Below are 25178 nucleotides of genomic sequence, written 5' to 3'. Positions count from 1 at the left end.
AAAAATATGCTATAAATAAAATTTTCATTAATATGGATTTTTCTCCATTGACTGTGAATTAATGTGAACATTTGTAACATTCAGTTTTCAGGAGTTTTTTTCTTACAATAAAAAGAAAGACTTGGGACATCTGTGTGGCTCAGTCGGTTGGGCGGCTGCCTTCAGCTCAGTCATAATCCAGAAGTCCTGGGATCGAGTCCCACATCAGGCTCCTTGCTCATCGGGGAGCCTGCTTCTCCCTCTGCCTCTGCCTGCCACTCTACCTGCCTGTGCTCTCTCTCTGTCTCTCTCTCTCTGACAAATAAATAAAATATTTTAAAATAAATAAATAGACTTACGAGCCTCTAAGTTTATGTACATTACACTGAGAAATTTATTTTTCTTGCATATTACAGTATTCCCTGATGGATTTGTTATCCAAAATGGTGGTGGGCCAACCTCACTTTGTCCGTTGCATCAAACCCAATAACGAACGTCAGGCAAGAAAATATGACAAAGAGAAAGTTCTCCTACAGCTGCGCTACACTGGAATTCTGGAAACAGCAAGAATTCGGAGGCTGGGCTACTCTCATCGGATACTTTTCTCCAACTTCATAAAGCAGTACGTGGATTTCTTTTCAAGGTTCCAAGTACAGTTTATGGAGAAATTCATCAGAAGAATTACAGGGAACAAATAGGAAAGAGAATCGCTCAGCTGTTCTAGGATGGAGGCATTTTGTTTTTGCAGATGATTTTGCACTGAAAGAGCAGGTAACGGGCTGGAAGTTTCTGTTGTCCGCCGGGAGATCTGATGGGGCTGCATAGGGTTCATGCCATGAGCAGGACGATCGAAAGGCCTAAGGAGTTCTGTGCCTAGCTCTTAGAGGGTCTGGGTTCTCATCTCAGTGCTCATGCCGGGTGACCCTTGGGCTGTACCAGTGACTCCCAACAGAGGGAGGTTTTTCCCCCTCGAAGAATGTTTGTTAATATCTGGAGATATTTTTGGTTGTCACAGCTGATAGGATGGAGGTTGCTGTCGGGATCCAGCACATGGAGTCCAAGGATACTGCTAAGCATACTATAGCACGGAAAAGCCCCCACAGCAAATAATTTTCCAGCCTAAAATGTTACCCGTGCTGAGATTGGGAAACCCTGGCCTGTACTGAACCTCATTTTTCCTCTTATTTAATAAATCTGTCATGACTGCCCAGTGGAATTGTGATAAGGATCAAATGAGACTTGATCTCCGTAACAGTATTTAGAAAACAACAGTAAGGGCACCTGGGTGGATCAGTTGGTTAAGCAACGGCCTTTCAGCTCAGGTCATGATCCTGGAGTCGCAGCATCGAGTCCTGTGTCAGGCTCCCTGCTCAGCAGAGAGTCTACTTCTCCCTCTGACCTTCTCCCTTCTCATGCGCTCTCTCTCTCATTCTCTCTCTCTCTGCCTCTCTCAAATAAATAAATAAAACCTTTAAAAAAAAAAAGAAAACAACAGTAAATAACAGTATTTAGAAAACAAAAAGACTCAATTAGGGATAAGCAGTCCTTTTTAATATTTGAAATTAATGTAAAATGAATTAAGATATATATAACATATTTTTATTGATTATTTTTTAATGAACATATAATGTATTATTAGCCCCAGGGGTACAGGTCTGTGAATCGCCAGGTTTACACACTTCACAGCACTCACCATAGCACATACCTTCCCCAGTGTCCATAACCCCACCCCCCTTCTCCCAACCCCCCTCCCCCCAGCAACCCTCAGTTTGTTTTGTGAGATTGAGTCACTTATGGTTTGTCTCCCTCCCAATCCCATCTTCTTTCATTTATTCTTTTCCTACCCCCCAACCTCCCACGTTGCATCTCCACTTCCTCATATCAGGGAGATCCTATGATAATTGTCTTTCTCTGATTGACTTATTTCGCTAAGCATAATACCCTCTAGTTCCATCCACATTGTCGTAAATGGCAAGATTTCATTTCTTTTGATGGCTGCATAGTATTCCATTGTATATATCTATACCACATCTTCTTTATCCATTCATCGTTTGATGGACATCTAGGTTCTTTCCATCATTTGGCTACTGTGGACATTGCTGCTATGAACATTGGGGTGCACGTGCCCCTTCAGATCACTACATTTGTATCTTTAGGGTAAATACCCAGTAGTGCATTTGCTGGGTCATAGGGTAGCTCTATATTAAGGAATACATTTGTGATGATATAGAGGTTTAGTACTTTATATATTTAATATTTCAAATGCTTGTTTTTTATATTTATCAATTGTATGATTACTATTAGCTATTAAACTTGAAGTTTCAATTTTCCAAAGTATTAGAATTTTTAGGGGAGACCTAGCATTTGAGAAATTCCCTATATGTAACATTTTCTGGCCTTTTTCAGAGTGTACAAATTAGGATTAAGAACTAAACAGTTTCTAACCACACCCCCAAAACAAAACAAAACAACGTCTTGGCTTATGTCAAGCACTCTTTCACTCGTGATAACCAAGACCCTCACTTACTTATTTTATTTTATTTTTATTTATTTCATTTTACTTATAAAATAAAAATTCTAATTATTTTTGCAAATTATTACATCCTCAGCAATCTGTGGTAGTTCTTGCCTTCCTCTCCCCCCCTTTAGAAACCTGACAAAGAAAAGAAAGTTATTTTTTAAAAAAGAAAAAGAAAAGAAAGGTTTAAACGCATTCAGGTATTCAGTAATTATTACCTAGCTTGTTTTTTAAGAAATACGTTTTTAAACCTAGTAAATAAATAAGTAAATATTTCATTTTTATTTATAATTAAGGGAAAAAAATACAAGAAAGGTATTCATTTTGAGCACCTTAAAGTAAGGAAAACCCTACCACTTCTTCATGATGGAGAACCAAATTACACAAATACGGTAACTCTCGTAATCAGCAAATCTTCAGTGATCGTTTAAGACAAACTTTAAAGGCTGAGACTGTAGGGTTCAGAAGTACAGTAATCATCCAAACACTGACTTATTCCATTCTCACAGAGCAGACCCAATTTTATATCCAAAACTAAGAAATAAAAAATACTGGAATTTCTTACTGGCTATCAGTAAATTCTTTATCCTGTATGTAAATACAGAGAACCTAAAAGTACTTGATACAAAGAAATTTCAAAGGCCAAATTAAAATCAAAATATGACCTGTTTTCCTTTTTTTAAAATATTTTATTTATTTATTTATTTATTTGTCAGAGAGAGAGAGAGCGAGAGCACACAAGCAGGCAGAGTGGCAGGCAAAGGCAGAGGGAAAGCAGGCTCCCCGCCAAGCAAGGAGCCCAATGTGGGACTCGATTCCAGGACCCTGGCATCATGACCTGAGCCACTCAGGTGTCCCATGTTTTTCATTTTTTAGGAGAAGAGTTGATCTTTAACTTGCTTGAAAATTAATACAAATAATATAATATTAATATAATTACCATGGCATTTCAATGACCATTTCTTTAGGTACCCTGCTGAGGCACCTGGGTGGCTCAGTTGGTTAAGTGTCTGACTCTTGTTCTTGGCTCAGGTCTTGATCTCATGTTTGTGAGTTCAAGACCCATGCTGGCTCCATGCTGGGAATACGCTAAGCATTGCAGAGGACACCATAGTTTAAAACTGTCTTGAACCTCAAGAATTAACCATCCAATTAAGATGGCCAGATTCATAGACATGGAAAGTTAATAAGCAGTGGAAGGTAATAAGCATTGCAGAGGACACCATAGTTTAAAACTGTCTTGAACCTCAAGAATTAACCATCCAGGGGCGCCTGGGTGGCTCAGTGGGTTAAGGCGCTGCCTTCGGCTCAGGTCATGATCTCAGGGTCCTTGGGATCGAGTCCCGCATCGGGCTCTCTGCTCAGCAGGGAGCCTGCTTCCTCCTCTCTCTCTCTGCCTGCCTCTCTGCCTACTTGTAATCTCTCTCTGTCAAATAAATAAATAAAATCTTTAAAAAAAAAAAAAAAAGAATTAACCATGCAATTAAGATGGCCAGAGTCATAGACATGGAAAGTTAATAAGCAGTGGAAGGTAATAAGTACCAAGATCCAAGGGAATGATATACACAGTACAAGAGATCAGAGGAGAGAAAGATTATCTCCAGGAGGGCCCATAAGAGAATCAGGGAAGAAGGTTTAAACTAGAATCTAATGGTAGGTGCCGTTTCTGGAAAAGACAGAAAAAATCTTTCTCAGCATACTGTTTGGTGTGTCAAAAGCTTAGAAGGTTTTGGATTTGTCTGAATTAGCACAGTGGGCATTAGTGAAGTGACAAAAATTGGCAGAAGATAAGATGGGAAAACTGACCGGGTTAAAATCACATAGAGAGAGCCTTGAATGCCGTATTAATTATAGTTTCAGCTTTCCATGGTTTTACACTATGAACAGTAAGGAAACTGAGCCTATTTTCTTGATGATATTGTAGTTGAAAGTTGCTTATTTAGAAGGGCAGAAGTGAGAATAAATTCATATGTATTTCAAAGTCCCACGCTATATAGAATACCAAATTACTACATGATAAATGAGGAAGGGGGGAAAAAACTAAGTATACAAAGAACACGAGAATAGCTATTTTGAATACAGGAAGTTCCAGAACTAAAAGGCTAATAAACCTTTTCTCCATCACTAATTTGAAATCTGTCATCTAAATTGGCAGAGACTCTCAGGAGGCAGAACAATTTTCAGAGGCCCCGTGGAGGTGTAAATAGAATGAAATCATTCTCCTCTGTCCTGCCTTAGCCTTTGACTAACCCTCCGTGTGAGATGCAGAGTTCATCAGACGCTTTGTCTCTTCTGTTAGAGATAAACTCTTCTGTTTTGTGAAAAAGAAATAATCATAGGGGAAGATACACTACATGAACTTACCTTGCACAGGGTTTTTACTATAGTTGTTTCAAATGAACACTTATCCTCAGAGGCCCCCGAAGTGGACTCTGTTTTTCCATGAGACATGTACACCCTGTGGTTCAGCTTCGGGAACTTTAACACAACCAAGACTCATTGAAGGCACTAGTGTAGGGAAGTAGGGAAGTGCACATGCTTTGAAGTCAGAAAACCCAGGTTTGGGGGTGGGGGAGAAAGAAAGAAAATCTAAGTTCAAACCCCAATTTTATCACTATCAAACTGTGTGACCTTGTTCAAAGTGACTTTGAGTAACTGCTGTGAGCTTCAAGCCTTGATCTTTCTCATCTGCAAATAAAGATGATGGTAACAGTATCTGCTCATTAGGTGGTTATGAGCACTAAATGAAATAATATATATGGCATTTATTCATAGAACAAAATGTCATTAATAAATTTTAGTTATAACTATTTTCATTATTATTCTTGCCTCAGCCCCAAGCTCCCCAAATTACTTTTTATCTACAGTGCTGTGGTCTTGAATCCCACAACAGAAACCATCAAGCTGGCCCATTAAAAGAAAAGAAGAAGAAAGTATGTTGGGGTATGTGGGGACTTTCCTCCATAGCAGCTGGTCCGTCTGGATGGTTATTAACCCAGCAAGTCCCAGAGGCAGGTCATTAGTCCTTTAGCCGACATTTAATTGAGCACCCATGACGTTCTAGCCCTTGAAAAAAAAGATTAACCCCAATCTTCATCCAAAGATTAACAAAAGAGCCTCTGACATTAAGAAACTCACAGACTAGTTGTGGGAAGAAGGACCTAATTATGTACATTACCATACAATGTCATGTTCACTGCTGGATCTCCAGCACTTAGAAGGGTCCCTGGCACATAGCAGGTACGCAATAAATATTTATCAAGTGAATGAAACAATAGTGGATTTTCTTTTTAAGATTTTACTTATTGGGTGCCTAGGTGGCTCAGTGGGTTAAAGCCTCTGCCTTCAGCTCAGGTCATGATCCCAGGGTCCTGGGATCGAGCCCTGCATCAGGCTCTCTGCTCAGTGGGGAGCCTGCTTCCCTCTCTCTCTCTGCCTGCCTCTCTGCCTACTTGGGATCTCTGTCTGTCAAATAAATAAATAAAAATCTTAAAAAAAAAAAAAGATTTGACTTATTTATTTGACAGAGAGAGACATAGAGAGAGAGGGAACACAAGCAGGGGGAGTGGGAGAGGGAGAAGCAGGCTTCCCACAGAGCGTGGAGCCTGATGAGAGGATCAATCCCAGGAACCCTGGGACCTGACCTGAGCCAAAGACAGACACTTAACCCACTGAGCCACCCAGGTGCCCTTATGTAATATGTTTTTGAATCATGTCACCTCAAGTGCAGGCGTAAACAGGTTTGGCAGCAAACACAGCTCACCCAGCAGGAGGGGAAGCACACAAGCCCACAAGTGAGTGCTGCTACCCGTGAGCTCCAGGTGTGCCATGGATCCCAGCCGATGTGTCTTACCCAGGGAAAGAGAATGCCAGTTAACCCAGTTAGTCTATTCATCAAAGATACATGAGGGAGGGGGAGACAAACCATGAGAGCTGTGGACTCTGAGAAACAAATTGAGGATTTTGGAGGGGAGGAGGGGTTGGGAGGTTGGGTGAGCCTGGTGGTGGGTATTATGGAGGCCACTTATTGCATGGAGCACTGGGTGTGGTGCATAAACACAATGAATCTTGGAACACACACAAAAAAAATGAAATTTAACAAAAAAGATACATTAGGGAGAGTTTCTAGAATATCGAAAGCGTGAGTCTTCCATAAAGGAACAAGTGGTGAGGATGAAGGACATGCAGGCAGAGAGAACAACACGTACAAAGGCAGGAGGCATGAGCAAACATGGCCTTTTGGCATAATTTTAAATAGCTTTTATGACTGGACCTCGAGCTGTCCATGGAAACTAGCCAAAGGTGAGACTGGAAAAGCAGTCAGGGATACGGAGGAGGAGGGTGATTTCATGCCCATCTTTGTATATGGCAGCTCATTTTAAATGACTGCTTTTTGGCAGGTGTGACCTTTGTATTTCCTACATTTCTGCCGTGCTCCAAATTACATACGTTGTGTGCCCAGCCTTTGAAGGCACCTGTTTTTGACATCACGGCTTAGAACTAGGGATATTTTTGGAGACTTTCAATTCAGGAAAGGGCATGATCAGATTTTCATCTTATTAAGACAGTTCAGACAGAGCTGGGGGAGGGTGGACATGACCAGTTGGAAGGCAATTACAGAGGGCCGGAGGGGAGGAGATGATGAGTAAGTTCAAGCAATGGCAGTAGGAATAGACAGAAAGAAATGGATTTCAGAGCAGTTTTTAAGTTTGTTGGATGCACTGAGTGGAGAATAAGCAAGAATGTAGGACGACACACAGATTTCTAGCTTTATTGCCTTTGGAAAGGAGGTGATACCATTCACAAAGGTAGATAGTAACAGAGGAGAGGGAAGGTGATGACTTGCTGAGTTGTCCATGGGATGAGCAGGGAGGTACAGAGCAGGCCGGCAGAGGTGATGTGTTACAAGTTGGTGTAAAGAAGGCAGAAGAGGAGATGTATGGTCCATATACACTATGGAGTATTATGCCTCCATCAGAAAGGATGAATACCCAACTTTTGTAGCAACATGGACGGGACTGGAAGAGATTATGCTGAGTGAAATAAGTCAAGCAGAGAGAGTCAATTATCATATGGTTTCACTTATTTGTGGAGCATAACAAATAGCATGGAGGACATGGGGAGATGGAGAGGAGAAGGGAGTTGAGGGAAATCGGAAGGGGAGGTGAACCATGAGAGACTATGGACTCTGAAAAACAATCTGAGGGTTTTGAAGGGGCGGGGGGTGGGAGGTTGGGGGAACCAGGTGGTGGGTATTAGGGAGGGCACGGATTGCATGGAGCACTGGGTGCAGTGCAAAAACAATGAATACTGTTACACTGAAAAGAAATTAAAAATTTAAAAATTAAAAAAAAAAAAAAAGAAGGCAGAAGAGGAAGATTCAGGACTCATCCACTGGAGAATGGTCAGAACTCTGCCTGTAGACGAGCCTCCTGTGGGGAGAGCTTAGAAAGAGACGGGACATTGGAGAACACTAGCATTTGTGCAGCAAGTCTAAACGTGACGCCTGGCAAGAGACCAACAGTGAGAAGAAGCCAGGGATAACATGGGATACAGTCGTGGGGACACTCAAGCCAGAGAAAGGTGTCAACGATATCCAAATCTACAGAAAGAACACTTAGGATTAGGATGGAAGGCATCCCTTTAGATTTCATCTCTAAAACGCCTTATGTGTTGGAGTAAGAGCCCTCCTTACTGTGTGACTAAATCAGATTCCAGGAGCTACGCAGTGATGGGAAGTGGAGAAATGGAGAGTTACTTTAAGCAATCTTTCAACTGATCTCTAAAGCTAGTAGGAGACAGAGAATTCTTTCCGGTGAGACACATGGAGAGGGTTTGTTTTGTACTAAATGGAAGGAGCCAGGAGAGAGAAAAGGGATTGAAAATACACAGAAGAGAAGAGAAGGTGGAAGTGGCATCTAGAACATGGGCAGATGGAGGGTGGAGATCTCCTCTGAAGAAGAAGAAGAAGGGAAGAGTGGACAAACATATCTATAGCTGGGGAAGAGATCAGTAGAGCTTGGCTCTGGAAGCCTCTGGTAAACTAGCAGTCACATTTACCTGCTGAGAGCAGTGCAGAGAGGGGATAACAGGGCAGGAGAGATTAAACACTTGTGAGGATTGAGTGAGGAACTTGGTCATGGACACCAGTCAGGATTCTGGTGTTTCTGTGGGTTGGGCTAACTCAGGAAACTGCAGGCTTATAGGGGAGAACACTGGTAATGAACAGTGATTTTCCCTGGCAGGTTTCCAAAGCCTGAAGGAAGGCAGAGAACAATGACTGGGGGGTCCAGGTTTGCATGTTTGCAGAGCACATGCAACAAAAGACCAAGAGGGAGAAGAGGAGTCCAAGATGGCGGAGGAGTAGGAGACCTTAGTTTCATCTGGTCCCAGGAATTCAGCTAGATAGCTTCCAAATCATTCTGAACACCTGTCAACTCAACAGGAGACATAAGAAAAGGATAGCTGTCACTCTACAAATAGAAAAGGGAGCTCACTAAGGGTTGCTCATATGATGAGCCATAAGATCCTGGCTGGATCTGGAAAGAAGCAAATCCAGGAGTTGGTTGGGAGGCTGAGAGGACAGAGTAGCTCCTCAGTCATAAGGTGTCCACAAGTAAATTTAGTCCTCAAGTTGGCAGACCTGAAGGATAAGGACCCACTAATGGGCACCCCCCCCAAGATTATTTACACAGGCAGCAAAAACTATGATCATCACGTCTTTCTAGACCATTCTAGGTTAGAATTCTCCAAAGAGCCTAAAAGAAACTGGTTCATCCACATATTTAACAGGATGACATTTTGGTGGAGCTAGAATATGTTCTTCTTAGAGGTCTTATATACGGGCTCATGTTTAGATGAAGAAATTGATAAAGAGGTTCCCTTGTGTGTCTCAATTTACACACATAATTAGTCAATATCAGAACTCAACTCTCCTGACCATGCTACCCCAGTCTTCCATACACCATGACCTCTCTTTTGAAATTCAGAACCTACCAAAACTCAATGCTTTGTCTCCTCTGGACTGGCAGGTTAATCTTGCACCAAGAAATTAAATAAAAATAAGGGAGTGTTAAAAACTGTAGAAAGCGGCCTTTTTTTGCACAAGATTGTTGACCAGGGTAAACCAGATTTTCTTCCTTTCATTCACCTGGTCGGTTTGAAAACCTTGGGGCCTATTTCAGTTCTCTCTAACATTAAGTCTTTACTTGCTTTCTTTCCTCAACTATATGTATTAAACCAATAGAGAAAATGTCCAGGGAGAGACATAGTGTAACTCAAGGAAATACAGTGATCAAAGGCATATAGACAGTGACGGGAGGTTTGCAGAGAATTAAGCCCTTCGTCCAATTTTAAGATCAGCTTCCAACATTTTTGTGAAGGTAAAAAAATAAAAAATAAAAAATAAAATCTTTCCCTCTGCTTCTTGCCACTGCCATCCTTCTGCTTTTTGTACCCAGGAAAAGTTTGCTTTTCTATAAATACTCAACTAGGTTTGGTGGCTCAGTCAGTTAAGGGTCTGCTTTCAGCCCAGGTCATTGTCTCAGAGTCCCAGGATGGAGTCCTACATCAGGCTCCCTGCTCAGCAGGGAGTCTGCTTCTCCCTCTCCTTCTGCCTGCCATTCCCCCTGCTTGTGCTCGCTCTCTTTCTCTCTCTCTGTCAAATAAATGATAAAAAAATCTTTTTTTTAATTTTTTATTTTTTATAAACATATATTTTTATCCCCAGGGGTACAGGTCTGTGAATCGCCAGATTTACACACTTCACAGCACTCACCAAAGCACATACCCTCCCCAATGTCCATAACCCCACCCCCCTTCTCCCCACCCCCCAGCAACCCTCAGTTTGTTTTGTGAGATTGAGAGTCACTTATGGTTTGTCTCCCTCCCAATCCCATCTTGTTTCATTTATTCTTCTCCTACCCACTTAAGCCCCCATGTTGCATCACCACTTCCTCATATCAGGGAGATCATATGATAGTTGTCTTTCTCCGCTTGACTTATTTCGCTAAGCATGATACGCTCTAGTTCCATCCATGTTGTCGCAAATGGCAAGATTTCATTTCTTTTGATGGCTGCATAGTATTCCATTGTGTATATATACCACATCTTCTTGATCCATTCATCTGTTGATGGACATCTAGGTTCTTTCCATAGTTTGGCTATTGTGGACATTGCTGCTATAAACATTCGGGTGCACATGCCCTTCGGGTAAATACCCAGTAGTGCAATTGCTGGGTCACAGGGCAGTTCTATTTTCAACATTAGTGCAATTGCTGGGTCATAGGGCAGTTCTATTTTCAACATTGCTGTATCTATTACAGTTCTATTTTCAACATTGTTTGTATCTTTAGGGTAAATACTCAGTAGTGCAATTGTATCTATTGCAGTTCTATTTTCAACATTGTTTGTATCTTTAGGGTAAATACCCAGTAGTGCAATTGCTGGGTCATAGGGCAGTTCTATTTTCAACATTGCTGCTATAAACATTTGGGTGCACGTGCCCCTTCGGATCACTACGTTTGTATCTTTAGGGTAAATACCCAGTAGTGCAATTGCTGGTCCATAGGGCAGTTCTATTTTCAACATTTTGAGGAACCTCCATGCTGTTTTCCAGAGCGGTTGCACCAGCTTGCATTCCCACCAACAGTGTAGGAGTCAAATTATCACTCTTTGCAGATGATATGATACTATATGTGGGAAACCCAGAAGACTCCATAAAAAATCTTTTAAAAAATACTCAACTAATTTTTTTTTTTTTTTTTAGTGATGGGGGTTTTGTAGGGGGATTTCAGTGGTAAGTGTTGAAACATAATCGCTAAACTGAGAAAACAGTCCTCAAATGTACACAAACAGACTGGTCCGAATTTTTGTCAGTCTACTTGCAAGTTCTGAGAATGCCAGCAGGATCCCCTGCATTAAGTATGGGAGTCTCTTCCTTCCCTGCACAGAGTTGTCGAGTGTCCACCAGGCTACTGAGGTGTGGAAACCTTGTGAAATGCTAACCAGCCCTTTCTTCCACTTGAAGGTACCATGTTCTCTGCTACAAATGGAACGAAGAGCCCCCAGTGAGTCCCGACTCCTGCGCCGCCATTTTGGAAAAAGCTGGTCTGGATAATTGGGCTCTTGGAAAAACAAAAGTAATGTTTTCATGTAATTTTTAAGAAAAAAACAATTAACGATTGTGCTGGCTTTACTGAGCATTCTAACATTATACAGTGCTCGAAAATCTTATGGCTTTTTTGTGTTACCAAATCTCTAGCTTAAAATAGGGAGTATAGATAGAATTTATAAATCTATAAAGGTTTTCTTCAGCAAAATGAAATACTTTGTTGTTATAAAAGTTTCTTTTAAGAAATCCAAGAAAATTTTCTCTTGAAAATTTATCAAAAAAAAAAAAATCAAAAAAAATTCTTCATTTCAGATAGTACTAAAAACATACTGACACATTTTATTGTATTACCACCAAATATAGTCAGTAAATATTCAGAACATTTTATTTTATTACCACCAAATATAGTCAGTAAATATTCAGAATACATTAATATATATTAATATCATATAATATACAGAATATATTCTGCAGAGAATCATAATGATCTGAATTACAATTATCTAATTTTTTTCTTCCTAATTCTCAAATCTGCATCTGCTGTAAACTTGAAATTTATCTGGAGCAAACTATTCACCATTGTTAGTAAACTTGCCATATGTATTTGGAGATCGGTGTGTTTATGTATTGAACTTGAGACCTGAGAGATCTTAATATACTTAATCCCTTCAAGAATGAAGTAAAAAAATAATAATAAATTTTGAATATGGAAGTAAGACAGGTCGCGTCTTGGGCAAAGGATGGCTTTTCAGATACCCTCCAGCATGATAAAATGGGGAGGTAAGCAAAGAAAGATGGTAGCAGGTCTCAGGGCTATACTAAATGTATCACTGGGGGCCAGTGGAGAAAAGAGCCAGTCTTAAGAGAGGAAGTACTGAGAGACTGAGCGCTCTAGAATAACCAGGGTCAGCCCTACCACAGACCTACAGAGAGTGAAACATACTTCCACATGAGTTGTTATCTTGGGGTGGAAGAAGCCAGAGAGAATTTTCACAATATTCACGTAAGAAGTCACTCCCGTAACAATTTAAGGTATTTAAAAAATATTTCTCTTTGGCTGAATGCCCTACGTATTCAGTAATCCATTTTTCCTTCAGTAATGAGTAAGGAGAGATGCTGAGCACCAAAAAGATGTGTATTTTATTTACACCATTTTCTTTTTTTTTTTTTTTTAAGATTTTATTTTTTTATTTGACAGAGATCACAAGTAGGCAGAGAGAGAGGAGGAAGCAGGCTCCCCACGGAGCAGAGAGCCTGATGCGGGGCTCGATCCTAGGACGCTGGGATCATGACCTGAGCCAAAGGCAGAGGCTTTAACCCCCTGAGCCACCCAGGCACCCCTATTTACACCATTTTCTTTGAGATGATCACAATGATGAATTTCATCAGGCTGAAATCTCACGATTTATGGTCTGAAACACATGCCTGACTTCCAACGGAGTTCTAACTTGTAAAAAGGCCCTTTGCAATTCCAGTTCTGCTTGGTATTTAAGTAGCATTTTAAAGCTATTTGGTTTTTTTCCACTTCACCTTTTCCAACTCATTAAGACGGATAAAAGTATTCAATACAGAAACATTTCTAATGCTGTGCAAAATAAATGAAGAAATAAAAGGATGACCTTTTTAAACAGATTGAATTTTAAATCAATTGTCAACAGTAGAATGGACTAAATATATTAACACGTAGAGTCCCATAGAAATTAAAACTGGATTCCATCAGAACCTATAATGCTAGACTGTTTGCCTGTGATGCCAAGGTTTCAAGTAATGGAACTAGCTTCCCATGTTTCCAGTTCTCATGACTCAGCTCTTACTTTTGAATTGAAGTAACTCTCTTAGTGTGTTCCATCGACTCTCTTTTAGATGACTTTTATTAGTAAATATATTAAAAGAAAAAAAATATTCATATTTCCTGGAGGAGGAAGAAAACGCTTAAATGAGAACCATTCCAGGCCTCTGGCTCCTGTATTTCTCTGATTCATTTTGGTTATACAGTGATTGAAAAAATCAGCCCTCCTTTCTCGATGGTGGCCACTGGTCTGGTGAGAATGTTGTTAATTGCGTCTGGGGCCATCGATCTGCCTTATTCCCCTTGTGAGCCCCCGAGGGACCGCACCCCTGCCTTATTCACCTCTGTATCCCCAGTAGATGAGTACATAACAGCAGGTCTCAATAAAGGTTTGAAGGATGAATCACTATACCTGTAAGTGTCCTCTATCTTGCAACTAGGTTTGTAAGATTTTTTAACTTTGGGAAATACAGTTTTTAAGAAACGCAAAAATTAGCTTTGCTCCAAATATATGATGCTAAAACTTCAGTCAAAGAGCTGAACACCCTCCATGCTTACTTGCCCATTCCACAAAACCTGTTGCAAATAACCGTACGATTGCTAGACAGTATTCCTTCTCCAACAGAGATTTCCTTCAAGAATAGAAATCCATAATGTTATAGCAAAATCCAGGCCAAAGAAGCGAAAGGCAGTGATGTCCAAAATCTAAAAAGAGTCAGAATACAGTCTGTTCTGCAAAGCGTAGCACATGACATGTTCACATTTGTGTGTCATTGATTTTATTTGTATTTTATTTTAATTCTTCTAAGGTATTCCTGAAATATTACCATGTGGAACAGTTAAATTTAATGCGAAAGGAAGCCATTGACAAGCTTATTTTGATTCAAGCCTGTGTCAGAGGATTCTTGGATTCAAGAAGATACCAAAAAATACAGGAGAAAAGGAAAGAGAGTGCTATAGTAATACAGTCAGGTAATCACTTAGGTGGTCTCCCGATGTAATAAAACGTAATGTTACATTTGGGGATGGACATAAAATCTAATCATATATACAAACCTCCATTTTTATGTAGCTTTTGTGTTTCATTCCAGACTCTGTCATGTTGATATTTTCTCTATGCCACATCTAAATCAGATTGTTTTCATGATGGGCACTTTTAATATTTGAAGGCTTTGTTTTAGATAAAATAATTCAATTTTTCAATTTTCTGTCAGGCATCAGTGAAACACAGTTGACCTATTGTGCAAGATACAACAAGTGATCGAATTAATTACAAATTACAGGAATCATATTATTACATCCCTTGGACAATAATATTTTTCCTACTTTATTCCAAAGGTTACACTTGCCCTAATTTTTGACCACTTGATTAAATCTCATTTTGTTAAAGGTCATCCATTTCTTTCTGTTAACTCTAGGGAAATAATATTTATAATCTTACTTCACATGTTTTTATTAAAATGTTTCAGTGGGCTTTAGATTTCACTTTCCATTTTTCCTAGGAGAAACTAACCATAGAGCCTGGCATGGTTTAATACAGTAAATATTGGACTTCCATAGTAAAAATTAAAAAAAAAAATACGGTTTTTCCATAGTAAAAACCGTATTTTATTCTGCAGCCTGATACACACTCCTACTACAAGCGAGGCACTCTGATGTTTTCTATTCTGGTTTATTTCACTTCATTTTTAGACATGAGGTTTGGCCCACTAAATCAATTCTCTAATCCACCATGGATTTGCAGCCTGCCTTCTGGAGAATACAGACATGTCGGGCAGAATCGTTGACTAACATTTGAAAGATTCATGTTCTAGTCGCAGGTCTGTCCGTTCATAATGGTTCATGTCTTTGGGGATTTTAAAGCCCTTAACTTCTCACTGAAACATCAAAATGCAAATCCCTATAATTTGGAGTCAAATTCTTTATCCTCAATTCCAAAACTTGTAAAACACTAAAGAAAAGGTTTATCATACCTCATCTAGCAGTGAAATGTGACCTAATATTTATAGCCCTTTATTCATCGCCCATGGTAAAATACAGTTTTCCCAGAGAAATAATCATGGTTTTAATTATGGAATGCTTCACTGGCATGGGGAACATTACAGAATGTTGCTTTGAATTACCTTTATAAAATAAAAAAGTTTAAATCTGAATTCTGAAATGTATCTGGCTCCAAGGATAATTGCCCCAAAAGTCCAAAACATCACACTTAGATAGGGACTTTCTCCCATAAATAGCCAAAGTAGTTATCAGCAGATTTTAAGCAAATGAATACATTTTGTCTTTCTCATCAGCTTATCCAATCTCTTTCATTTCAGTTTCATCCCCAGACTCCCCTTAATACAAAAGGTGCCTTGGTTATTTTCTTACTATAGCTTATCATCTAGAAGAATCTAGTTAATGAACAATACTTTTTAATGAACAGTATTTTCAATGAACATGTTCTATTTGGAGTCTTTAATTTTCCTCTTTGACATAGATGGTCAAAAAAAAAAAAGTGTTTCTATTACTTAAGTAATGTGTCTTTGTCTTTATTCTAATCAGCACTGCTCCCCACCTTATGTGTTTCAGCTGCAAGAGGACATCTAGTCAGGAAACAAAGAAAAGAAAATGTTAACATGAAAAACACAGCAGTAACAACCATTCAAACCTATGGTGAGGAATTTGACTACAAGAAAAGCTTTGAAAATAAAAGGTATAATGATGTTCATTCTTATGCCATTTTGACATTCTACATTTTTTCCAAATCTGTGAAGTCAATATAAAGTTCACAGTCTTTCTTGCACCTAATCAGGTCCGAATACTGAACCATTAAATGTCAGTGAACACGGGGCGCCTGGGTGGCTCAGTGGGTTAAGCCGCTGCCTTCGGCTCAGGTCATGATCTCAGGGTCCTGGGATTGAGTCCCGCATCAGGCTCTCTGCTCGGCAGGGAGCCTGCTTCCCTCTCTCTCTCTGCCTGCCTCTCCGTCTACTTGTGATTTCTCTCTGTCAAATAAATAAATAAAATCTTTAAAAAAAAAAAATGTCAGTGAACACCCAGTGGCCGCTCTTGTGTTCTTCATCCTATTGGGAAGTTCACTGGCATTTCTCCCTGATGATCGCCCTTTCCTTCCCCAGCTTTTCTCTTCCTAGGCTTCTGCCAGACTTCTCTCTACATTTCTGCTCCTAATTCTAAGTATCCGTTGCTCATTCCTCCTCTTCTCCCCATGTTTAAATCCTCCTTCCCATCTAAATATCCTCATCTCTGGGCTCTCTCATTCGTTCCCATGGCCCAAATATCCAATATGCCATTAATTCCTAAACCGTAATCCAATCTTCAAAACATGGCCCTGGGCTCTTTCTTCTCTTGAACCTCCATATCATATTTCTACGTGCGTATTAGTAGATCCACCCGAATTCATTCATACAGAAGGCTTTATGCTAAGCTGTGGGGACACATAGATAATTAAGACAAAACCCTGGTCCTAAAAGTTGCTCACAGAGTCATGGAAAAGAAATATAACCAATAAGTGCATGATTCTAGAAACACGAGTTAACTCTCCTGTAAAGATATGCAAAGGGTACAGTAGGGTCGTGGAGGGTCTCGGTGGGGATTAAGGCGAAGGGATATAAATATGTAGATTTTGCCTCATTGATAAAACTTGAATTGATCGAAAGATGCCTATGTTGTATCTCTCTATAAGAGACAGAGGTCATTCCAGCCCCAATCCCAGGCCCCTTGTCTTTTTTTTTTTTTTTTTCCGAATTTACTGGGATTGAATTGGCATGTAACATTGGGTCAGTTTAAGGTGTACAACGTGATGATTTGATGCATGTATATACTGTAAAATAATTACCACAGTGAAGTTAGTTAACATTTCCCTCACCTCGGTAGTTACAACTGTGTGTGGGAAGAACACCTCCCTTAGCAACTTTCAAGTCCATTATACAGGATCATCAAGAGCCACCACGCTGTACACTAGATCCCAAGAACTAGTTCATCTTTTTAAAAATTTCCACTCCACTGAGGTATTTACATAGAAAATTTATGATTTACACATAAAATTATAAATTATTTACATATAAAATTATATTTAAAGTGTGCATCATGATGATTTCATATACATATACACTGTGGCAGGATTTCCCCCATTTAATTCATTACTGCATCCATCACCTTACATAGTTCTCTTTGATGCTTTTTTGGTGAGAACATTTCAGTTGTACTCCCTTAGCAAAATTCAGTTCTACTGAACAGTGATTACTCCTACTCATCAAATAGGTGGAAGGCTCTATCCTTTTACCAAACTCTCCCTTTTTCCCCCACTTAACCCTTCCACAGCCAAAACTCTGTTTCTTTTTTTGTTTTGTTTTTGTTTTTGTTTCTCAGATTCCACACATAAGTGATACCATGCAGTATTTTTCTTCCCTGTCTGGTTTATTTCATCCATGTTATCAAGAAAGACGGGATTTCCTTCTTTCTCGTAGCTGAATAATACTCCATTGTATACATATACCGTAACTTCTTTACCCATTCATCCATTAATGGACACTTGGGTTATTTCCAGCTCTTGGTTTTTGTGAGAAATACTGCAATGAACATGGAAGTGCAGAGATCTCTTTGAGATCATTGTTTCCTTTGGATATAGTGCCAGAAGTCGGATTGCTGGTATTGCTATTTAGTTTTTTTGAGGAACCTCCATATTATTTCCTATAATGGCACCAATGTACATTCCCACTGACATGCAGCATTCTCATTGCATAAGCACTCTCTTTTCTTCACATTTTCACCAGTACGTGTTTTCTTTTGTGTTTTATGATAATAGCCATTCTCACAGGTATGAGGTGACATCTCATCAAGATTTTGATTTGTATTTTTCTGGGTTATTAGTAATGTTGAGCCCCTTTTCATGCACCTGGTGGCCATTTTCATATCTTCTTTGAATAACATCTGCTCAGATCCTCTACCCATTTTTAAATCAGGTTATTTTTTTGCTGTTGAGTTGCATGAGTTCTTTATATATTTTGGATATTAACCCTTTATCAGATATATGAGTTGCACATATTTTCTCCCATTCAGTAAGTCACCTTTTCATTTTATTGATAGTTTCCTGTGGTGCACAGAAGCTTTTTCTTTTTTTTTTTTGTTTTGTTTTGTTTGTTTGTTTTTGGGTTTTTGTTTTTTTGTTTTTAGCTTTTTCATTTTATGTAGTCCCACTTGTTCTTTTTTGATTTTGTTACCTTTGTTTTTGGCATCAAATCAAAAAAAAAAAAAAAAACCATTACCAAGACCAAAGTTAAGGAACTTACCACCTACATTTTTTTCTAGGAGTTATAGGATTTTAGGTCTTATGTTCAAGTCTTTAATCCATTTTGAGTTAGTTTTTATAGTAGTGTAAGACAGGAATCCAGTTTCATTATTTTGCATGTGGCTGTCTAATTTCCCAACACCATTTACTGAATAGACCATTCTACCTTCATTGTACATTTTTAGCTCCTTTGTCATAAATTAATTGACCATAAATGCTTACACATGTTTACTTTGGGCTCTCTATTCTGTTCCATTGGTCTATGAGTCTGCTTTTAGGCCAGTACCACATTGTTTTGATTACTATAGCTTTGTGATATAGTTTGCTTATCTTTTTCTCATTACTTGTATTCTGACTAATATAAGCATTCTCTGGGGGTATTTTGAAAGTATTCAAAATACTAGCATAGTATTCAAAGTATTCATAGTATTCAAAATACTAGTGTAGCCACTCATTGAAATGATGGGTTCTTGGTACCCCACCTAGTTCTCTGTTCCTGGCAGAGTAATAGAGACTCTACTGTGCCTCCCACATAAACCTAAAGATGCTATCATAGGCCTAGGAAGTAGCCAATGGGATCAGGAAGTTTGAGTTCCAGTAACTTTTTCCAAGTTCAGGTTTAAGACAGGTCCTTATGTTCAAACAGACTGCAAAAGACCAAAACTCTTCCATGGCTTTCCTGAGCTAAAATTGAAAAGTTTTTGGCAAAACTCCCCCAAGTAGCATGTCAGGTTATGACTTTTTCACTGTACCTTAGCACACTTTTTATGGCCATATTGCTCTTGTGAGGGTTTTGTCCTCACCAAAAGAAAAGAAAGAAAAAAAAAAAAAATGTGGCTTTAAAAAAAAAAAAAAAAGGCTGTAGAGAAGATGTTATCTTCAAGGTAAGGGAAAATCATTTTGGAAGAATATTGGTAAAGTAACAGCTGTGCACTTTTGGTCAGCATATTACATGATCATGAACTGTAGCGGGAACATTGCTTCCCTTAATTTTGTACGATACTTCCTGTGATCAGCAGACTTCACGCTTATACAGCACGTTAGCCTAGTGAACACACCCAGCTTGCTAGTTTCAAGTTTAGGCACATTTTCCACAACTTCTCCTCCCTGTAGGTGCTTCCTTTTGAAAAAGACACATCTTGAAGTGATTAAATTCCTAGAATTTTGATGCCTCGGGTGAAAATACGCTAGGATATTTTTCACCCGAAGTTGAAACTGGTTTTATCATTAATCTGAGCGACCACCAACTTCTGCTGCCAGAGAGAACGTTTAGGAAGGACTTGATTAATGTGACTTGAGAAGTTTTTACTTTGAGCTTGTTTTGCCCCCTTGGACTGTAGTCCCAACACCATGGTAGTGTGTAGCTATTGCCGGAAGTGGTGAATAATTTCCAGTTCAGTATCTTGTACTCAGATGCAATCTGTTTCTCCCAGGGAATCTTCTGTGAAGAAACAGACAGAAAATGCAGTCTCTACTAATGAAATAATCATTCCAGCTCCAAACCATAAAGGAAGTACACCTGTAGTGAAGACTTCTACTTTCAAAGCTGAAGAGGAAGGCACTCGGGCCATTGAAAATAACAACAGAAAATATCAAACTGAGAACAAAATGAATAACATGTTTGGGGAAGAGGCTAAGCGAGAACCACAGCCGGTCGGAGACCCTTGGACAGAAGGACACCCCAAAAAGAAGTGCATGAGAGACCTGGAAGAGAACAGTAAGATAAGGAGAGTGGAGAAGGAGGACTCTGTGATCCAGAATTACTACCAGAGGTATGTGGAGGAAAGGAATTTTGAAGAATCCAAAGCAATATATCTAGAAAGGAAGGCCCTGTCAGAAAAGCCAAGTTCCCCACGACTTTGGTCAGTGGAAAATGAGACAAAGCAGCCTTCTTTTAAAAAAACGTTGGAACCTAGTCTTAGCCAAAAGTCAGTCCACCAAAACGCAGATAGCAAGGAAAAGGAAAAGAAGACATCAGTGGTCACCCAGAAAGCACCAACATGGAGCCATCTGAGACCGGGGATGGCCCAAGAGAGACAGTCCGAAGCAACAGTCCAAGTGCAGGAAGAAGATAGAGCAGCCGTGTTCATTCAGAGCAAATTCCGGGGCTACAAGAGAAGGCAGCAAGTAAGGAAGGACAGGACGTCTTCTCTTAAAAATCAAAAGATTGTTGCGACACCGACCGAAGTAGCAAGAAATACTCACGATCTGTATTCCTGTCCCACAAAACATGAGGAATCCTGTAATTTCAGGACAAAGAATGACAAAGACCTGAAAGCAGTTTTAGAGAAAGAAGCATGTGATTTGGCCATCTTTTCAAAACAGGTATGTAAATAGATTTACTAGGAGAAATCTTGGGGAACCACACAGTAACTGAAGTAAACCTACAGCTCATGAGTAACTGATATTCTATTTCGTCTGTTTTTATGAAACTGCAAACCTCTTTTGTAATGCCTCAAGGGTTTTGCTATTCAAATAGCCATAATTTTTATGGCTATGTGTCATAAGAAATGTGTCATAAGAAATAATGTAAAATATGACAGAAATCTTGTATAGTAAAGAGACCAGCTAACTAAAATGTTGGCATTTGAAAATGCAAATTTCCATATCTGAGATCTTTCATTAGAGCCAAAGAAAAAAAAGTTTTACAAATCCTCTGAAGTCTATGCTTTTTCTGTCCCAAATTTTGAGTAGACCTCACTAGGTTTCAAAATTAGGCATAGCCATACTCAGACATATGAGCAATGAAGATGAAACTCTACGTGTTACACCATGACAATGAGGCCATAGAGAAAACCCACAAAGAAAGATTCCCTGTTGGAGAATATCTGTGCCATGAGTAGGCATGTTTCAGCTGTTTCTAGAAGGAGGCAGATGGCTTCAGAGCTTCTCATGGGTTGTGTATGGAACGTTAATAATTAGTGCTCTGGAGGGAGACCACAGAGAGCAGCTTCTGGAAAAGCCGATTCCAGATCTTGCTTTCTGCCTAGGTGTTCATAAAGCACTTTGTGCGTGGGCAGCTTTATTTTTTCTTATGTAAAGTGAAGGATTTTAACTAGATGACCTCTAAAATGCACATTATAAGTTAATATGCATTGCCAGAATAGTCAATAGCATATAAAATCATGGCAGAAATATCATTAGGGACACCTGGGTGGCTCAGTTACGCATCCAACTCTTGATCTCAGCTCAGGTCTTGATCTCAGCATTGTGAGATCGAGCCCTGCATGAGGGTCCATGCTGGGCATGGAACATACTTTTAAAAAGGAAGGGAGGGATGGAGGATTAGAGGGATGGAGGGATGGATCTCATCATGAGTTAGATCAAAGAGGGACTGCCTAATACTCATGGACCCTGAACTCTGCATTTTGTCCTGACAGTGAGCCCATACCAAAACACCATAGCTGCTCCTGGACCCCTCTTTCATGTTAGAGGTGTGGCCCAAACATCTCCCAATGTCTGGCTGTTCCTACAGCTCTGCCAGCGCCCTCCTGTTCTATTTTTTTTTTTTTTTAAGTACATGAAAATAGAGAGTTTAATACACATACGGTCTTTCTTTTCCTTGGTGCGTATGTTTTCTCCCCCTAAACACCAGATTGGAGATTCAAATCCTGACCTACTGTGTGTCAGGGATGCGGAGGAGATGTAGAATTTCCAAGCTGTCTCCCTGGCTCTGGCTAATAATGCCCCAGGAGTAGCTTCAGTGCTCCACGGGGACGAAGCTAGAGGCAAAAAAGCAGGAGCCCCACTTGCGGCCCAGCAGCACCGCTGTGTAACAGAGCCCGGGGGCAGACCAGACAGAGGCAGAGGGGTCAGGTGGCAGGAGAGTGGCCTGAAGTCAGACTGAGAACACTGGAGAGGAAAAGACGGGGTTAACACACTCCAAGGCAAAAGAGGGTTCTACAAGCAAAATTGCTGCGGAGGGACAGGGACAGGAGCCTGGTCTCAGGACCAGGCGGGAGGAGCTGATCAGAATGGAACGCTTCGAGTAGCATGACACATTTGGCAGCTTTAAATGGAAAATGTGAGACGCGCAAGTAGCACGAAGCGGGAGGAGGCTTGGCCAGGCGAGGACTTTTCCAGACCTTGGGTTTTCAGACTATGGTCAGGGTGGGTTCTGGAGAAGAGTCTGGGGGACTGTCAGTCAGGCATTTTTCAGCCCCCAGGGTACCTGTGGAGCCCTGTGAATTCTTTTCCTTGATTTAATCTGACACATGACCTTCTTTTTAGATATCAAAGTTATCTGAAGAATATTTCATTCTGCAGAAAAAACTGAATGAAATGATTTTGTCACAGCAACTGAAGCCTCTCTATCTGGGTAACTGTCCTCATAAGCCACTTAATAGACGAGTTTCTTCTCAGCAGTGCCTCTCAGGTAAAAATCAGTAGAGTTAGAACCTCCTGACGGGAAAGGCTGTGCCAGATACTTTGTTTATTGTTTCTGATCTTTATTCTCCGGCAGCTTTGAGGTAACTAGCGTTCTGTTTTGGGGAGAACCTTCATTTCATTCCATTTCTCATAAATAGATAAAAACCTTTCCAGAATATTCCACATACCTCCTATATTCTGACTTCATTCTCTCTCTCTTTTTCTTTTTTCCCTTTATATACACTTTAACTAGAACTTGGCATATGATACCAGAAGGGAGTAAAAAGGGATGGAGTTTGGGGGAGTGGGGCAGGGTGTAGGTTTGATAAGAGGGAGCAAAAAATAAAATATATCCATTCCTTTTGTCAGTGTCTACAACCTTAAGTAGAGTATGGAAGGTTCAAATCTCCATTCAGTTGTACAAACCCAAATGCATTATTACATTTTCTTCTGGTCCACCTAAGTCACCCTCTGCTCCCATTTCACCAAACTGGTAGGGGATTAAGACTCAGTATTTATCAGACCTTCCACTCTCCAAGACCGTGCAAAGGCCCTGTGGCATTATATACCCACCCAAGGATCAGGTCGAGTTTGAGATCACTAGTTATTTACCCACAGAGTTACTGTTGGGACACCCATCTTCTCACTGGCCTCATGACCCCTTCAGGTTAGGAGCTCCTGCTCCTCTACCTGGAAACTGCAGGAGGCTCCCAGAAACGGTTAGGTTAGGAGTCTCAACTGGTCCATACATGCTCCGAGTAGCCATCATCTCTGAAGCCTTATCACCACCGCTGCTGACCTCTGTCTGGGAGAATCTCTATTTCTTATCCCTCACATTCTTGGAGGCTTCACACTTGCTCAGCACCTTCCCCTACCTGGAAATGCTGTTCACCTTACGCAGCTTCTGTGAAAATCCCTTAGGCAGGAAAATACTAAGATGAGCCTGACTATTGGTCCGATAGGGGAGGAAGAGAAAATATCTTAATGTTTCGATCAGTTATGCTGTCACACTATTTTCAAGTCAAAAGCTTTAAAAAAAAAAAAAAAAAAGCTTTAAAAAAAAAAAAAAAAAGTGGCTCTCTGGCACTTTCTCCCCACTGCTCTCAGGCACTGGCCCAGAACCCCTTGCTGTTAAGAAACAACACGTGGGAACCCAGATGTCCATTGATTTGATGGCCTCCTATGACGCATGCGCAGATGGTCTGCTGATAGAAGGGGGGGAAGGCGGGGACTTTGGCTTCCCTCTGGGTTATATGTGCAGCAGGCCTGGTGAGTGCAGGGTAGTGAGGGGCTGGCGGTGTCGGGGAATCAAGGGGTGCCAGGCAGGGCTCCCTGTGTAAGCAGCTCAGCCCTGTGCTTAAGGGGAAAGGAGGGGTGGGGCAGGGAGGTGGCTTCCTCGGGACGGGCAGATAGGGAGGGAGGAGAGCCTACTGATGCTTCGTTATGACTTACACTTTTAAACATCTCAGGGACTCCGTGTGTGTGTGTGTGTGTGTTTGTGTGTGTGTGTTTAATAAAAATTGTGTATATTTAAGGCGTGCCACTTGATGATTTGATACAAAATACACACAGCGAAATGATTACTACAGTCAAGCTACTTCACAGACCTTCTCTTCCCACAGTTACCACTGGGTGTGTGTATGACGTGAGTGCCCAAGATGTATTCTCTTAGCCAATTTCCAGTATTGAGTACAGTATGATAAACTATAATCCTCATGCTCTGTGTGAGATCTCTAGACTTCATGATCGTTCGTAACTGCAACCATGCGCCCTATAACCAACACCTCATATCCTCCCACCTCCCGAGGGCTCCTAACCACAGTTGTGCTCTCTGCTTCCGTGCATTTGATTTTTTTTTTTTTAGATTCTACATACAAGATAATGCATTTCTTTTTCTTTCTGTGTTTCATGTATTTCACCTAGCCTAATGTCTTCCTGATTTACTCATACTGTTTCAAATGGCAAGACTCCTTTCTCATCGCTGAATAATACTCCATTGTGTACGTGGGTGCAGGCGCGCCGCGTCTTCTTTATTCACCTGTTGGTGGACACTTTGGTTGTTTTCATGTCTTGGCTATTGTGATTAATGCTGCCGTGAACATGGGAGCACAGATATCTCTTC

The 25178-nt window shown here is 40.3% G+C and overlaps 1 protein-coding gene across 1 annotated transcript in view; it reads left to right on the top strand.

Moving 5' to 3' along the window:
* MYO3A (myosin IIIA) overlaps window positions 1–25178 on the top strand; it is a 233234-nt gene that overhangs the window by 173980 nt on the left and 34076 nt on the right. Inside the window, exons 26-31 of the mRNA XM_059404999.1 lie at window positions 396–601; window positions 11526–11637; window positions 14208–14370; window positions 15970–16093; window positions 20122–21013; window positions 22919–23063. Coding sequence (XP_059260982.1) covers window positions 396–601; window positions 11526–11637; window positions 14208–14370; window positions 15970–16093; window positions 20122–21013; window positions 22919–23063 — 1642 coding nt within the window. The remainder of the gene's footprint in view (window positions 1–395; window positions 602–11525; window positions 11638–14207; window positions 14371–15969; window positions 16094–20121; window positions 21014–22918; window positions 23064–25178) is intronic.

This window comes from Mustela nigripes, chromosome 6, assembly GCF_022355385.1.
Source record: "Mustela nigripes isolate SB6536 chromosome 6, MUSNIG.SB6536, whole genome shotgun sequence".
NCBI classification, from domain to species: domain Eukaryota; kingdom Metazoa; phylum Chordata; class Mammalia; order Carnivora; family Mustelidae; genus Mustela; species Mustela nigripes.
Note: the sequence above shows the minus strand (reverse complement) of the source record. Positions and strands in the feature narration are given on the sequence as shown.